The following is an 18,454-nucleotide window of genomic DNA, read 5'->3' as shown; positions in this document are numbered from 1 at the left end:
GATTCCACCTCGGTTTTGAGAAGTGTGAAGTTTGCTTTTGAGAAGCTCTTCACCGTGGTTTCCTTGGCTGGGGGTGGAGACAGGATATGGATGTCCAGTGAGATTAATTTATGGATAGATCTTACCAATGAGGGGTATACCTCTGGTATGGAGCATAGAATCCCCAAGTTGGTGATGATCAGGTCCAATATGTTTTCCCCTCTTGTGGGAGTGGTGACCAGTTGTTCCATAGCATTTGAGTTTATAAATTCTAGGAACCATTGGGCAAGGGTGTTGGGGCTTGAGTAGTGCTCCCAGTCTATGTTTGGGTAGTTGAAGTCACCCAATATGATGGTGTTTGGAGAGACCTTCATATTCTCCAGTGTTCTCAGGAAAGCTGAGTGGGGTTCCTGAGTTTGGGAGGGTGGTCTGTAGCAGGCTACAAACTGAAAGTCAGTTTTGCTCACTGTTAGTTGCACATGGATGTCTCCGATGCTTCGTGCAATGCCACTAACCTGGGGTGTGGGTATTTTTGATGAATATGGATACCCCCCCCTCCTTTTGTGGTTTGGTCCGAGTTTTGGGGCCGAAAAGCATGGTATGAGGTATAACCTGGTAGTGCTGGGGTGCACTCGGGAACCTTGAACCAGGTTTCTGTTACTGCACAGATATCGATATTCTCCATACTGAGGAGAGCCTCGAGTGCATGCATCTTGAGGTTTAGACTTCTGGCATCGAGCAGCATTACCCTTAGTTTCTTTTTCCTTGTGTTGTCTATGGAGGTGGGTTTGTCTTTTGAACCTTGCCTAAAAAAGGCACTATGGGGGTGGCAAGAGCCTTAGCCAATATTCGAAAACCCAGGAGTGACAGGTGCAAGCCGTCCCTAGCGAAGCAACGTGGCTTGTCGAGCATGTCATCCCAGGCTGACAGACACTGGATCCCCTTTGAATGACACCAATACTTTAGTCAATTGTTAAAATTGATAATTTTGTCTTTATACTGTGGCATCATTCTTGGTGAGGGTAAGATGCTACTCAAGGTCAGAGTCATACTGGCCTGGGCTACATGATCAGAGAGCTCCTCTATGTCTCTTTTCATGTAGTCCAGGGAGGTACGTCTCAGGTCATTCACACCAGCATGGACAATGACGGAGTCATATTTGTACTTGCTTTGGAGTGACCTGAGTGCTTGTGTTATGTGGCAGATCCTGGCACCCGACAGGCAGCTTACAGTGACCTTCTCCTTGTTCAGCCTGGTGAGTGGGATGTCAGTGTGTCCGACAATAGAGTCACCTATTACAAGTGTATTAGGTGTGTTGTTTAGCCTTAAGGGCTGTGACTGTGTGGCACACTGACTTTGTGAAATATGTGATACGTGGGTATTGTTGTGGGGTAGCAGTTGCTTGGATGTCTGCTTTGGAGGTCTCTGCTGCTTGGGCAGATTTTTATTTAGAGCCTCCAAGTATGTTTTTGTGTGTTTATGTGTTTGATTTGCTGTTGCGATAGGTCTATGTGAGACTGGATTTGTGGTGTGTGTGGTTACCTTCTCCTCCTGACTGACTGCACCAGTACTGGGTTGAGAGAGCTCAGCCTCCAGTTTGGCTATATAGTTGCATCTCTCACATATATTTGAGCTTGTTGGGAGGAGGAGAGGGTGGTCTGTGTACATAAGGCAGTTGTAACATTGCCTCAAGATTCCCAGATTCACCAGCTGGACTGGAGAGTAAACCCGAAACTGACTTTTGGACATGCCAGAATAATATAAGGAGCTACTTTTTGACTGATCAAAAAGGACCAATAAGGAGCCAAGTATTTAAAGGGAGTATAAGAGGGTGTAGTGCTTTAGTTTATTAGTGCTTACTTATAAGATTACTTATACGAGCAACTGCAGGGCTTTAGAATGAAAATAGAGTGCTTACTTTGGGATTTAGAACAGTTCTAAGGGAAAAAGTGAAGAGCAGACTTTGTGGAGCCGGGAATAGTTTAAACCCGTTTAAGCGGCGCTGCCCGATGCTGCTCTATGCGAAAAATCGTGCAAAACCACGCAAATGCGGGTTTTAAAGCAGGGAAACTGAGAGAGATAGGAATTGACACAAAACGGCCAATAATCTACTAGTTTCAGGGCTGAGACCACTCCTCCAGGGACAGATAGGCTGCTCAAAGCTCCCCACGCTCACTGGTGAACAGAGAAGCTTCCTCCTATCCAAGTAAGGATATGGGCAACACAGGAAACTATACCACAGTCCGGAATTCAGCAAAACCTGAAATCTGGACTAATCTATTTCAGCAAAGGCAGGAAAAGAGAATAATTTTTTTTTGTTTGTTTTGTTTTTTTCAGGAAACAGCAGAAAAACACATAGAAAACACTGTAAATGCTATAAACAGGGTAGTGCACTTTAGTGTGTAGCCTACAACAGTTATACAATACAAAAACAACTTAAATTGATATAAAACAAGTGCAAAAACTGTAAAAAGCAGAAGGCAAATGCAATTTAAACTTTTTAAAGCACAGATCAGTTAGAAATTCACTTTTTAGGCGGGAAAAGGCAGTCAGAGCAAAAAACAGAGAAAAAATACTTAAATCTGGAAAAGTCTCTCTTGGGTCTCTCTGTTGCCTGTATCACTCTGCAGGACACCACGAGGAGCTGTGCAGAGTTGTATACTGGTGCAAAACCATGCAAATGAGGGTTTTAAAGCAGGGAAACTGAAAGAGATAGGAATTGACCCAAAACGGCCAATAAGCTACTAGTTTCAGGGCTGAGACCACTCCTCCAGGGACAGATAGGCTGCTCAAAGCTCCCCACTCTCACTGGTGAACAGAGAAGCTTCCTCCTATCCATGTAAGGATATGGGCAACACAGGAAACTATACCACAGTCCGGAAATCAGCAAAACCTGAAATCTGGACTAATCTAGTTCAGCAAAGGTGGGAAAAGAGAATTTTTTTTTTTTCAGGAAACAGCAGAAAAACACACAGAAAACACTGTAAATGCTATAAACAGGCTAGCACACTTTAGTGTGTAGCCTACAACAGTTATATAATACAAAAACGACTTAAATTGATATAAAACAAGTGCAAAAACTGTAAAAAGCAGAAGGCAAATGCAATTTAAACTTTTTAAAGCACAGATCAGTTAGAAATCCGCTTTTTAGGTGGGAAAAGGCAGTCAGAGCAAAAAAACAGAGAAAAAAATACTTAAATCTGGAAAAGTCTCTCTCGGGTCTCTCTGCTGCCTGTATCACTCTGCAGGACACCACGAGGAGCTGTGCGGAGTTGTATACAATAACACACTTTTTAAATCACAGATTCGCTAAAAAGACTGGCGTTTTAGGTGTAATTAGTTAAGACAGCAAGAAAAGCAGAAAAGTGATACTTAATCACTCCAAAGTCACTCTTTTGTCTCTCTGCTGCTGTAGACTCCGCAGAACATCTGGAAGGCACTTGCTGAGCGGAATACAAGTGTAAAAACTGTGCAAATGAGGTTTTTATAGCAGGGAAGTGAAAGAGATAAAAATTAGCCCAAAATGGCCAATAAACTACTAACTTCTGGGCTGAAACCACTCCTCCAGGGACAGATAGGCTGCTCAAAGCTCCCCTCTCTCACAGGTGAACAGAGAATCCTCCTTCTATCCAAGTAAGGTAATGGCAACACCGTAACTTGTAACACAGCCCTGGATTCAGCAATAACCTGAAAACTGGACTATACTAGTTCAGAAAGGCGGGAAACAAGTATATATTTTTTTTTTTCAGGAAATAGAGCAGATACAATCAAAACAACACTTTACCCAATTAACCAGTTAAAAAGCTTAAAACTGAGCCCTGTTCCAGCAGTCTTCAATCAGACAAGTACTAACTGCACAGTCCTTCCACTAGGATACAGAGAAACCTTCTCCAAAAAAGATGGCCTGTATCAGGGCACAAGTTATACAAACAAAGCTAGATCCAGCCGGCCTGAATCTAGTCTATGCTACAGCAAACAAGGCATACCGATTTCAGAAAGAAACAGTTCAAGTAAGCATGCGCAATAAGCCTTTAACCAGAAATTCCCAGCTCAGAAGGGCAGAATCTAGCCTCTCCTCCCACAAGAGTGCAGACCACAAACCTTCTTAATGTAAAATAACTGGCCTGAAGCCCAAGTTCATAACCCAGAACTAATACACTTTTAGAATAACAGACACTGAGCCTTCAATCAGCATTTCCCAACTTAGAAGGATGTACGCTACCTATCCTGCCACAACAGTGCAGACCACAAACCTTCTTAATGTAAAACAACTGGTTTGAAGCCCAAGTGCTTAAACCAAGGGCCTAAGAATAACAGTTACAATTTAATCAGGCTACTAACAAGCAGTAATAAAGACAGCAGAATAAATTCAATTGAGTACTTTTAAGAAGAGGCAAAAGCAAAATAAGGTAATAAAGTAGGAAGAAACACAAATACAGTAAGACAGATGAAGTGCAATTTTTTTTTTTTTGAGACAGAGGAAACAGAGCAGATTAAGATACAATAGGGAAATGCCCTTCCCAAGTGCTCTCTCTGTACACCGCATAGGAGATGGGACTGGTAGGAGTATCCAAATTCTATATATGATCTCACTGTACTCAGTTGAGTGAGCAAATGAGATGGGTCCAGGAGGAGTGTGCAAAAAGAGATTTACAGCAGGGGCGGGCAATTCCAAAGCCACCAAGATTTAACACCACTACTAGAACAGGAATGGGGGTGGGGAACTAACTGCAGAGAGACAGAGACACAATATTTAGTGAATCAAAGACACACAATATTTACTGACTCAAATCTTAAATAAGTGCAGAGAAAATATGCTTAAATCAGCTTGTGTCCAGTTGATATATGCAGACAAGTCTCAGTAGTCAGCAACTTGATTTAAAATGATTACTAGAAATGTAACCAACACAGATTTTAATGCTAGCAGAAACCCCCAAGCTATGTAGCACTAACAAATGAATTTCAAAGCAGTCTAACAACTTTCAGTGAGCTCAGATAACTGCAGAGAGACAGAGACACAGTATTTAGTGAATCAAAGACACACAATATTTACTGACTCAAATCTTAAATAAGTGCAGAGAAAATATACTTAAATCAGCTTGTGTCCAGTTGATATATGCAGACAAGTCTCAGTAGCCAGCAACTCGATTTAAAATGATTACTAGAAATGTAACCAACACAGATTTTAATGCTAGTAGAAACCCCCATGCTAAGTAGCACTAACAAATGAATTTCAAAGCAGTCTAACAATTTTCAGTGAGCTCAGATAACTGCAGAGAGACAGAGACACAATATTTAATGAATCAAAGACACACAATATTTACTGACTCAAATCTTAAATAAGTGCAGAGAAAATATACTTAAATCAGCTTGTGTCCAGTTGATATATGCAGACAAGTCTCAGTAGCCAGCAACTCGATTAGAGGTTATGTAGCTGAAACACTTGATATCCTTAAGGAGTCATTTGCATGTATCCCATGGGCCTCCATTACAGACGGTTTAAGGTATCACACAGTGAAAACTCTAGCTTTGCTGATTTTTTCTTGATGTTTTTTACTGAATGGTTTGTCTGTGTGTCCTTTTTACCCTTTGGTTTGGAGGTTAGTTGCCAGTGACTTCGCAGTATGCCATAAGCATTTCAGTTGTACTAGCATAATAGTTAGTTACTGACTAATATATTTAGTTTTTGCTGCATATGTTTCTGTTCTATTGGTGGGGTTATGAGTACAATTAGCGGCACTTTTCTTTGTAAAATCAGCTTGATTTAGACTGTGCATAGCATTAGCTGGTATGTGTAATAATAAGAAATACTTGTATATCAGAATAACAAACACTGAAGCAGTTTACTACATAAATAGAGAAAGTTGTATGTTATTTAAAAGTTATAATCACCAGTGGTACCTTACTTAAAGTTATAATGACCTTAGTGCAATACACATGGCTATACCAGGCAGAGACTTGCAGGAAGCATGAATAGTGCTTTGTTTAAAACCCACAGTGTTTCAATGGTATCTTTTAGAAGACTAGTGGTGCAAATGCTTACTTTCTGCATGGCAGCACAGAGGATACTGTTTCCTTGATGGCTGGGCACTTCCACGGATCCCAGAAACTGTACATTGAACTTCTCCACCCAACCAGGCTTCCTCTTCAGTCCTGCTAAAACAGAAAAGACAAGACACATCAATATAAAGTTCTATTAGGACTTTCTAGCATACATTTATTAAGTCAAATTGCAATGCAACTAGCCATGACGAAACATACAACGCTAGAGTGTAATGCCATCTTACTGACTGTGAGCATGTGAGACTATGTCATCACTCTTACGTAAGCAGTTAGTGACTGCTAGGTAAGAATGACAAGATTGGTCAGAATGTGATCTCACTGTCTTGGCCACTCCATAGCAACTTAGAACCTTGTAGCCAGTGGTTTAATGTTTCAGTGCAGTCTGCTGTGTTTTATTGGGACAATGGATGAGGAGTCAGAAAGCTTTGCTTCTAGCAAGGGAGCAAGACTAACTACTACAAACAGTAACATGCAGCAGCTATGAAAACATGAAGACCAACCACGCTAAATTATATTTAGTATAGCTCCAAGGCATGTTAGACTTCTAAAAAACACAGTGCTGCTGTTGTTGAAACTTCTCAAAACACTGTTAAAACTTGGAAATGTTCTACTGATATCAGAATGTGATCACTAGTTCAGCAAGTTATTAGTTTAATACATTATGACAGAGTATACACGTGACCTTTTCTAGAAATGCTAATGCAAACTAGAACTTTGCTAAGAGCATGATAACGTGGCAGTTCTTGTCTATCAAAATTACTGAGTGGCTACGAGCATACAACTGGATTCAATAAATGTTTTTACTTGTCTGTTAACAAAATATGTAAACTTGATCTGTTGTGGAACCTTTTCAGGAAAGATCCATGCCACAATAGACTGGTAATTATATTACACATAGACAATTAAAGTTGCCAGTCAGCCAGTGTGCTTTTGGAAGACAAGAGGAAACTGCAATAGTTGTAGAAAACTGGCAGGGACTGCAGACAGAAAGGAAATAAATATCAGGACTGAATCACAGACCCAGAATGGAGTAAGGCAAAACATTTCTCATTGAACCACCATTACAATATGAGGCATTGAATGTTAGGGGAAGAACAGTCTGACACCATAAGAAGCACTGTGTCTTCTGTTTACCAATACATACAGATATGCCATTTTCAGGTAAAATTAAGCTTTTCCAGCCTGGAATGAAAAGTGGAGGATAGACAATAAATGTAAAAATTCACAGCTCATATAAAATGTAAACCACCTACAATGCAGTCTTTCCACACCCATAATATATTTAGTGCAAGAGAAGTGTGAGCATCCAATACCTCTGGAAAGGGTAGGGGCATGCCCTGTTGTATCCAGAGCAACTGTCCTTCACAGGGTAATGGATCTGATGCAGTTACAGCAAAAGTGACAGCTGTGATTGAATTCTTCTGCAAAAAAGTTATTTACACAAATTTTCTATGACACAATAGTATTGGTAAAGCTTTTCTTGGAAACAGGTTTCCTTCATTAAAAGCAAGATATTCAACCTAGTTGATACCTGGGATAATGGAATCAAGACTGAAGGTCACGTACCCTGCAATGTTAAAGAATTGTCATCCTTCGGGAACCATTCTGAGGTATTATGACAATGTTTCTTCTCTATACTCTCAGTGTACTGAATGGAGAGATGAGGAACCATTCTGCGGTATTACGATAATGTTTCTTCATCATACTCTCAGTGTACTGAATGGAGAGATGAGGAACCATTCTATGTTTCTTCATCATACTCTCAGTGTACTGAATGGAGAGATGAGGAACCATTCTGAGGTATTACGACAATGTTTCTTCTCCATACTCTCAGTGTACTGAATGGAGAGATGAGGAACCATTCTGAGGTATTACGACAATGTTTCTTCTCCATACTCTCAGTGTACTGAATGGAGAGATGAGGAACCATTCTGAGGTATTATGACAATGTTTCTTCTCTATACTCTCAGTGTACTGAATGGAGAGATGAGGAACCATTCTGAGGTATTACGACAATGTTTCTTCTCCATACTCTCAGTGTACTGAATGGAGAGATGAGGAACCATTCTGAGGTATTATGACAATGTTTCTTCTATACTCTCAGTGTACTGAATGGAGAGATGAGGAACCATTCTGAGGTATTACGACAATGTTTCTTCTCCATACTCTCAGTGTACTGAATGGAGAGATGAGGAACCATTCTGAGGTATTACGACAATGTTTCTTCTCCATACTCTCAGTGTACTGAATGGAGAGACGAGGAACCATTCTGAGGTATTATGACAATGTTTCTTCTCCATACTCTCAGTGTACTGAATGGAGAGACAAGGAACCATTCTGAGGTATTACGACAATGTTTCTTCTCCATACTCTCAGTGTACTGAATGGAGAGATGAGGAACCATTCTGAGGTATTATGACAATGTTTCTTCTCCATACTCTCACTAGGCCAGTGACATCTTTTTATGGGAGACCCTGGTATGCCTACTGACTAGGGGAAATGTGGTCTCCTTCCTGTGAGAGAATGGAGAAGGAACAAGCCATGTCAGAGGACATCATGATGCAGAGTTGAAGTGGGAGATAAGACTACAAAGAAGTGTATACAGCTTGTAAGCTTGTAGACAATGCAGATGAGAAGGTGCAGTCCAAGGTGGTGGGTAATTGCATGGTGGACTTGATACATAAACCCTAAAGGCATACCTCTCAACTGTACATATTTTTGCAGAATGTCGAGATTTTTCCTCAATTTTGGTCTGTTTTTCATAAAATTGTGGTTTTCTGGCAAATCATTAAATACTGAAGTTAGAAAATAATGACAGACAATTGAGTTTCAGACTTCATGCCCCCCAGAAAATTCATGTTAATGCAAAACATGTTGTTCTATCAGCTTTCTAAGTTTGTAAGGGCAATATTTAAAAATTGTTCTTATTTTGGGGTCTTTGTCCTACTTTTATTTATGGCTTTGTCCAGATTTCTTGCTCTATGAGGTTGAGAGGTATGCCTAAAGGAGATGATGGCAGAAAAAGAGCCAAGTAAGACAAGTGCACCTTCATGGACAGAGGCAGTGAAAAAAATGTTTACAGGATGAAACAAGATGCAATATCAACAAAGTCTAACAGAGGGAAGCAGAGGATAATAAAAGTCTGGAGGAAGCTGATGGAGAGAGACCTCAGTTTGCTACAGACATTCAGAAAGTTAAGAAATAGATGTATGCAACAATACTGAAAGGACAGATAACCAGGGACAATCAGAAACACTTTCAAAATATTAGTACAATTAACTTGAGACATTGATGGAATAACAGTATGTAAATTAATATACATTTTCTGAAGTAAAATAAGTCTATAACTATTTGTTGTAATTATTTATTAAAATATAACTCACCAACTGTTCTCCAAAAGTCACTAGTTTTAGGAAGGATTAAGAGGGCTAGAGCTAAACTTTTAGTCAAAATCAGGGGCATCCCTAAACAAATTGGAGATAGTTGAGAGGTAAGACTAAAATATAAGACTAAACTACCAGTGTCAGTGGTGCAACAGGTAGTGCACTCACTTGTGGTGCAGAAGGATGTGGGTTCTATTCCCATACCAGGTAGAGGTGTTGTACTCCTTATTATGCTGTCCTTCAAAGGTAAATACTAGACTATCCGCCCTTGCAGGCCATTTTAGGCCTACCCAATTTCAAACCCTGCACCTTGTGTCGCTCATGTAAACACCTTAACCATAATGACAACCCACCCTTTTAAATTTACTTCAGACATTAACTCAGATGAGATGTTAAATCAAGGTCATGTCTGCTTGAGTTGGTGGTAGCTCAGGTGGATGTAAAAGATTCCATGGCACCTCTTTAAAAACATTTGGGGAAGTTCTCCAATGCCCTGGCCAAATTTCCCCTAGTTGTATAAATACCACATCGGGTCTCCCCTGAAAAGAGGCTATTAGTCTAGTGGAACTAACCTGGTCAACAAGGGGTTAATTTATTTATTTAATTCTTTCTGTTTGTTTACCAGGGTAGTGCATTGGTCAATATTGATCAATTTTAGGCTCAGCCCAGGTGAAATACAAAACATTTCCAAAACAAAAAATACAGAAATGTAAGCAATAACTGAATATTTCAGAATAATTACATAAAAAACTGTGTATATGCATTCCAGTAAACATGCACAGTGCAATGTACAATCAAGCAGAGTGTAACATAGTATATAGTTTCTGAAGTAGGTCAATCTTCAGTGAATCTTGAGAGAGGGAGGAAAAACTCAGAAAGGAGATAGGTCAGGTGATATGTCTCATGTTGAATTAGGAACATTTGGCTTGGATGAAAAAATGTTTTTTGAACTGCATTTTGAACTTGGAATGAATGTTGATTTCCTTAATGTTGATGGGAGACCTTGCCAATGAGTAGGTGCCTGGGAAGAGAAAGCATGCATGTTGCTGTGGAGTTTGGTTCTATAGGTAATGGTGTGGCCTGTAAGTAGTGTCTCAGGCTGTATGAGGAGGTCTTTTTTGTGAATTCTAGCTGCAAGGGGAGTATATATTTGTAATTAGAGTAGTTTTGTAGAGTTGGAATCCTAAAAGTAGCTTAGATCTTAGTTTTATGGGTAGCCATTTGGCTTTTTCTAGGGTGATACAGTGATGCTCAGAGAGTTAAGTTTGTAATGAATTGGCAGACGCTGTTAGAGGTAGTCTGGAGTATGACAATGTTTTTTTTGGAGGCAGAATCAAAAACTGGGAGGCCATGTTCAAGTTGAGAAAGGAGTGTTCATTTGCCAGTGGCTACTCTGGCTGGTTGGGATAGAAAAGGAGTGATCTTTTTGGCCCAGAAGAGGAGGGAGTTTATTTTGGCTGTCAGTCTACATGGAAATGGAAGTTTAGTGACTGTTCGAGCCACAGTCCTAATTATTTGAAGGTAGAGGTTATTTCTATTGAATAGTTGTGTAGGTCAAAGATAGTTAAAGAGTTGGGTGCTTGCACTGCTTGGTGAATTTTCTCTGGAAGTCCAAAAAGCATAGTTTTGGGGGATACATTTAAAAAAAAAAGAATTACTGCTTAAGTTACATGCACAACTGTGAAGATTTCTTCAAAAAAGGACAACATAATTAATAGGTATGACATTTGGGAGGTTATAGCAATTCACTGAATGACCATTTCACTGAAATCCAATTTACTCAGTCAAAATGGCTAAAAGCCTGTTTCACTGACCTTTTAAATTAATTAAAAATAATTGAAAATAATGCAGTCCAAAAAAACCCCTTACTTAAATATAACAACTCCATAGTTATACAACTATGTAGAAAAGTGAAAATACTATAAGAGTATTATTGCCAGTGCACACACAGAAATTACATTAGCAGTGATTATGTATAAGTCACTGACGTTTCTTCATACACTTGTATATATTTCTGCTTCTTTAATACAGAACTATGTGCAGTTATCCCACATGCAATAAAAAAAGAAGTTATGTACTCACCATAACATTCCTTCTGAGTAGTTACACTTCATTTTTCTGCAACCTGTGGGTATTCTGATCCGTACTGGATCCGAGCCGGCAACTTTTCAAGCATCTGCTCTGAGCTCCAAGCTCCTCCCCCTTACTCATAACCCATTACTATCTCCTACCTTCCCTCAGATCGAGTTTGCCACTACTCAACCAATTAGCAACTCAACTATATAATAAACCTGAACAGGTTCGGGGGAAGGAGGGTATGATGGTTGCAGAAAAATGAAGTGTATCTACTCAGATGGAACGTTATGGTGAGTACATAACTTCTTTATCTGAAGTAGTCAACTTCATTTTATCTGCAACCTGTGGGACAGAGTCCTCAGCTACTCCAATCCTGGGAGGCCCTCATGGAAGGATATTCCTGAGCACTGCAGAGCCGAAGGATACTCTCCCTCTGAAGATCAAATCCAATTTATAATAAGAAATGAAGGTATGTGACCATGCCCAAGTTGCTGTCACACAAACATCATCCAGTGGAACCCTAGACCAAAATGCAGCAGAAGTCACCATAGATCTGGTAGAATGAGATTTAACAGGACCAGGCGGGGACAGACCTTTGTTTTTATAAATTTGCAAAATACATTGTGTAATCCATCTAGCTATGGAAACCTTGGAAATGGCTTTGCCCAGAAAGGGTTTAGAAAGGATACAAATAACTGGTCAGACTTACGGAACGGCTTTGTTCTGTGTAAATAAACATGAAGCTGTCTATGAACATCTAGCAAATGAAGCTTATATTCACTCTTGTTCTGAAAATTTGGAAAGAAAACAGGCAGGTTAATTGTTTGATTAATGTTTGACTCGGAAGCTATTTTTGGTAAGAAGGAAGGGTCCATGTGGAGAGAAACCCTGTCCTTATAGAAGATCAAGTAAGGGGGCACGGCAGACAAAGCTTGAATCTCAGAAACCCTCTTAGCTGACATAATGGCCACTAAGAAGGCTGTCTTCTAGGATAGGAACTTCAAATCTACTGATGCTGCAGGTTCAAAGGGGGGAGCAACTAAAGCCTGCAGAACCAAAGCAAGATCCCAAGGAGGAACAGAGTCATTAATTGCAGGATGCAAAAGAAAGGTGCCTTTAAGAAAAGTCTTACACAGTCTAGAAGAGGCCAGGGCATTCATGTTTTTCCCGACGTGGAAATTCGAGATAGCTGCCAGTTGCACTTTCACCATGGAGGAACTAGCCCCTTGTTGAAAAATATTGGCTAAGAAATCCAACACTGCAGGAACAGGGGCTGTAAAGGGATCCAGGTTCCTCTGAGAAGCCTAAATAGAGAATCATTTCCATTTATTGCAGTAAATCTTCCTAGTGGAGGCTTTACGGGACACCACCAGAATAGTTTTTACTGAAGATGAAAGACTGGGAGTCCTGGCAATCAAGGGAACTGGAGCAACCAAGCCATCAGCTTGAGGCTGTCCAGGTTGGGCAAGCAAATGCCTGAGGGATGGGAAATTAGATATGGGCAGGGATCCAGAATCCAAGGAGGAGCTAGAACATGAGACCAGAGGAAGGGGAACCACACCTGACGAGGCCAGAATGGGGCAATGAGGATCACTTTGCACCCCGCTCAGCAAGCTTTCTGAAGAAACTTCGGAATGAGAGGTAACGGGAGATAAGCATACAGTAACCTGGGAGGCCAAGCATGGACTTGAGCATCTCTGGGAGGATCCTCTGGTGAGGGGATCAGAGCAAAGAACTTGCTGCACTTCGCGTTGGAAGGAGATGCGAAGAGATCGCAACAAGGCTGACCCCACGCAAGGAAGATCTCCTCCGCTATCGATTGTTTCAGAGACCACTCATATGGCATTAGAATAGCCCGACTCAGTCTGTCTGCTAAAATGTTGGAGCATCCAGGGATGTGCATTGCAATCAGAAATGGACTGGTGGAGATTGCCCACTCCCACACTCTCATGGCCTCGCGACACAAGGTAAGATCTGGTTCCTCCCTGCTTGTTGATGTACCAGACAACCGACATGTTGTCTGATTGAATTGCAATAGTCCCCAGAGGAAGGACAGTGTGAAAGGCTTGCAACGCTAAAAGCACTGCTCTCATCTCCAGGACATTAATATGCAATCTGGTCTCCATCTGGGACCACGTGCCTTGGACCGTCCTCCCCAGACAATGTCTCCCCCACCTGAGCTGGGCGGCATCCGTGGTCACTGTGGCTTGGGCTGTGGGTGACACAAATGGGTGTCCCCGCGATTGGAACCACCAGAGAAGCAGCGCCCTGCAGGCTTTGCTGACTTGAACTGGATATTCCATGGGGAGATCTGGCCAAGACCACTGTACGGCCGGAGTCCACTGAAGAACCCGCATGTAAAGACACACACAGGGGAGGATCGAGATTGCTGCAGCCATAGAACCTAGGGCTCGGAGAGCGTCGCCTGCCTTTGGTAGCCTGGGGCCAAGAACCACTGATATATAGGCCCATAGGCTCTGGACCCTGTCTGGAGTTAAGAAGACTTTCAATTGAAGGGTGTCCAGCCATGCCCTGATAAAGTCCAAGATCTGTACTGGGTCCAAGAGGGACTTGGACACACTGATAGTGATCTTTAGCTGGTCTGCAAGATGAAGGAAGGAGTCTCTGGCTATGTAAAGAAGACGCTTGGTGAAAGCAGCGAGGAGCCAATTGTCTAGGTAAGAGAATACCTGAATTCCCTGAGGCCTCAGGTGAGCCACTATGACTGCCATTACCTTGGTAAACACCCTGGGGGCTGTTGTGAGACTGAAGGGTAGGTCTCTGAACTAGAAATGATTGGCTGCCGGCCGGAAGTGAAGGAATCTCCTGGAGCTTCTGCGAATCTTGATGTGGTAGCAAGCATCCTGGAGGTCTATCGAGCACATCCAGTCACATTCTTGAAGATAAGGTAGAATGGACTATAGGGTGACCATCCAGAATTTCTGCTTGGCTACAGCCAGGTTCAAGTTTGACAGGTCCAAGATGGGCCTGAGGTCCCCCGTCTTTTTTGGCACTAAAAAGAACCTGGAGTAAACACCTGATCCAGACTGATCTGGGGGGAACCAGTTTGATGGCTCCTTTGCAAAGCAGCTTGGAAATCTCTAGCACTGCCACCTCCCTTTGAGGGGGTGGGGCATCTGGGAAGCACTTTGGTTGAATGGGAGGGGAGACAAACTGGATGGGGTAGCCTCTGGATATAATTTGAAGCACCCAATGATCTGCAGTTATGGACTCCAAAGCCATTGGGTGCACTGATAATCTTCCCCCGACTGTCTCTAGAGTAGGACAGTCGGGCAACCCCTTAGGGCTGCTCTGTGGGCCTGTCCGAGTAGGTTTCCCTAGACCCAAAGTTCTTCTGCCCCCTCTGCTTCTGGGACAGCATCTGTCCTGTCCCCCTCTGCCTCTAGGGGACGAGTTGCCCTGAGAGTCCCGGGAAAACTGTGATTTTTGGAACTACATCTTCTTTTGCCCTCTCTGATTCCTAGAAAAGGATCTTTGAGGGCTAGGGAAGCACATCCAGTTGCATGACAAAGTCCTCCCATTCTTTTCGCTCTGGACCGGAGTGTCACGTACTGTCTTCCCAAAAAGAGAAGAACCATCGAAGGGAGCATTTGTGAAAGACGCCTTGAAGGGGTCCACAAATTGACACAGTCTGAGCCAAGCGGATCTACCTTACAAGCTCAACACTTCACAAGATCGACATTTAAAACTACGAGACCAGAACGACAATCCACATATACGAAACTCCACATAACCGACATTACAGAATGTCGACTGCACATTAAACCAAGTAAATAACATCTACATGTTAAACACCTTTCCTGACAGTGCTAAATTAAATTTGCAGTCATCTTCCAATAATAGTGTCATGTAATGAAAACTGATTCTACAGTTTAAGAAGTCTAGAAACTGCTTTCACAAATTCAATGGCCGTATAGTCCTGTCTGTTAGCTAATACATTCTGAAATCTGTTATGTCTCTATGAGTTTCCTCTTTTTAGGGGACGGAACATAACCGGTGGAATACCTGATCCTTAGCTTGTCTACCCTGTTTTGCTTGCAGGTTAGGCTGGACATTAATGTGTAAAGATTTGTACCCCTCTCGCCAACGAGACACTTCAGTCTCCTATGCCACGTCTCTGCTGTATTTTGCATGCGTGGTAAACACAAATCATTTAGTTCACTGATATTCCAGAATGTGATCGGAAACAATGGTGGGAAACATATTGTAGATGTATTCCTAGTGTTGAACTTCTGTGCTCTGCCATACACATACCAGTCCGAAAAGTATTTTAAAACATCTAGCCCTTCCTCTGGAAAGCCCTGTTTTAGTTCACCAAATATAGATTGTACTTCTTCCTCTGTTAGAAATGAAAGGCCAACTAGAGTTTTAACTGCCATTTGAAATGTGTTTGATGTGTTATAGAGACGTGTCAACCCTAACATTTGAATCTTTCTCCAAATATTTTGCGAGAAATGGAAGAGACAACCCTTGCATTTTGCTTTGCATTGGGGATATTTGCCCGAATACTTTTCAAAGACGCAATTTCAAAGTCGCACAAAACAAATCTCACAGCCACTTGTAGATTCTCTTCTGATAACAGATGGAATACACAATGCCACAGGTAATTGTAGCATTTAAAGGATTTCTTTGATAGAAATGCATACGCTAACGGAACGGACTTACTGTGACTACCGTACTTCACATAAGCGTGAATTGAGTACAGCTGTACTGAAAGTGCTTATCCTGTTACTAATAAATTATTTTATGCTTTTTGTCGAGTGACCTCTGGTTCGATCCTCAGCTGGGGTGCCTTCTGTGCAGAGTCTGCATGTCCTCCCTGTGGTTGCGTGGGTTTCCTCCAGGTGCTCCGGTTTCCCCCCACATCAGTAGGTGGATTGGACACTCTAAATTGGCCCTAGGTGTGAGTGCGTGCATGTGTGTGCCTTCTGTGGAAGGTTGGACGCCGGGCTGGCAACTGTCAAACTCCACTGCCAATCATGAGCGGGCAGGTGATCCGCTGTGGCGACCCCTAACCGGGAAAAGCTGAAAGAAGAAGTTGTGGTGACCCTGCTGCTGTTTGTTTGGATATAGTTATAGAACTTAATACCAATATGTGGTTGGGTAACCTCAAGAATTACACAGAAAAGTGCAAAATGGATTTGAAATTTATTGTTAGGTTTTTATGTAGTTTATACAATAATAATGAATGTTGTTTTTAGGTAATACTGTTATTTCAATGGAGATTTGCTGCCATCTATTGACTACTCAGAGCATTACAGGCTTTAATAACTGCAATGAATATTAGATATTTGTAACAGTCACTGCTTGCTTTGATTAATATATGAAATAGATAAGTTGTGTACATTTTTTTAGTTTTTGTTTTTTAAGTGCAGTATATGTGTGTGTGTGTGTGTGTGTGTGTGTGCGTGCGTGTGTGTGTGTGTGTGTGTGTGTGTGTGTGTGTGTGTATATATATATATATATATATATATATATATATGCTCAAGAGATATAAACCTCACCACAATGATAAATAGGACATGCTGGAGGGATAGATTCCTGTCCCAGAGACTCCCCATGCTTTGGAACAGGATTCCAATATATAGCAGGCAGAGCCCCTCACTAACACTCTTCAAAATAAACATTGACGGATGGGAAACAGAAAATTTTACCCCGGGGATCAATGCAGTGGCTCTGCTGGACAGTGGCGCAGGGAACTAATGGCTCTGCTGGACAGAGGCACAGGGAACTAATCTAAGGGGATGGCAAAAGCCAACACATTCTGGCTAGGCTTATAAATGCCCTTGGGCACATAGCCTAGTACTTACCTATGAACATATATATATATATATATATATATATATATATATATACATTTCTTGTTTTACAGACTGCAGTTAGATTCTCTGTTTTAGATGAATTAACATTTTTAATTATTGCACTGCTGTGATTGGCTTCGTTGATGATGATGTTTTTACAGAAAAGTATTTGAATTTGGTTGGCTGTGGTCTTTGCATATGTCTGATGAAGTGTCCAGGTGAAACACAAAAGAGTTAATTACACTTATTTTGTTTCATTAAACGTTTATTTTACTCCCCAGTGGCCATGTTTGTGACCTCTTTGTTTTAAATCTATAGTTGGAGTAAGGTAAAATATTCATTACTATGCTCTTACATGTTTTGTGGTTAAGATAATCATTTAATTAATAAATGTAATAAGAAAGATGCAACTTGAAAACAGGCATGTTGCAAAAATGTAATTATGTGCACCAAGTATAGTAAAGTGGGGTTCTGGTAAATGGATTGTGTGGAAGTGAGAGAAAATAATGAGAGAGAAACACAGTTTGAAAACAGTTTAACAGAGAATGTAGATTGTGATAAGACTACAGATTAGGAAGTAAGTGAGGAAGAGCAAGACGGAGATATAGGGGTCCTGCTGAAGAAAAGGAAATGAAGGTGAAGATAGCAACTTAGGGGGCAGCATGAAAAAACTAAGAAAGGGATTGTATAGGAAAACATATTTCAGCCATTGCAAAATTAAAGTGAAGAAGGGGAAGCGTATGCTGTTTACCTTAGAGCAGGAGGCCATGTCAGTCATAGGAAAATGAAAAAGAAGTCAGCAGACCAGCAGAATTCAAAAAAGGAAAGGAATCGTTTTTCAGGAACATCCTTGTATGTTGACAGTATAGCAAATTAAAGATTTGCAGTACTAGAATGGTGAAAGAAGATAAACACAGGTATTACATATCTTTGTCAGACATCAGAAGTGTTAATGAAAAACAAAGGGAACAGTTTTAACAGTTATAAGGATGGAAAGTTTTGTGAACAATGAGAATGGATAAAGATTCAGGTATAGCATTCTTGGAAAGCAATGCAGATGTTGAGATTTTGGATATTACAGGGGAAAACTAGGCAGATTACTTCTATTAGACTGTAGAATAAGAAACGGAG

General features: G+C 41.2%; 1 protein-coding gene across 3 annotated transcripts in view; it reads right to left on the bottom strand.

Annotated features, from left to right (window-relative positions):
- MAPK8IP2 (mitogen-activated protein kinase 8 interacting protein 2) overlaps positions 1-18,454 on the bottom strand; it is a 788,562-nt gene that overhangs the window by 73,879 nt on the left and 696,229 nt on the right. For 2 of the 3 annotated variants that reach the window (XM_044088602.1, XM_044088604.1), the window contains one exon: positions 6,023-6,135. In XM_044088602.1, the coding sequence (XP_043944537.1) occupies positions 6,023-6,135 (113 nt within the window). The remainder of the gene's footprint in view (positions 1-6,022; positions 6,136-18,454) is intronic. The other variant, XM_044088603.1, reaches the window with a different exon arrangement.

Source organism: Protopterus annectens, chromosome 11.part0, assembly GCF_019279795.1.
Source record: "Protopterus annectens isolate FY-2018-M chromosome 11.part0, PAN1.0, whole genome shotgun sequence".
Lineage (NCBI taxonomy): Eukaryota > Metazoa > Chordata > Ceratodontiformes > Protopteridae > Protopterus > Protopterus annectens.
The sequence above is the reverse complement of the archived record's forward strand: the minus strand, read 5'-3'. Positions and strand labels throughout refer to the sequence as shown.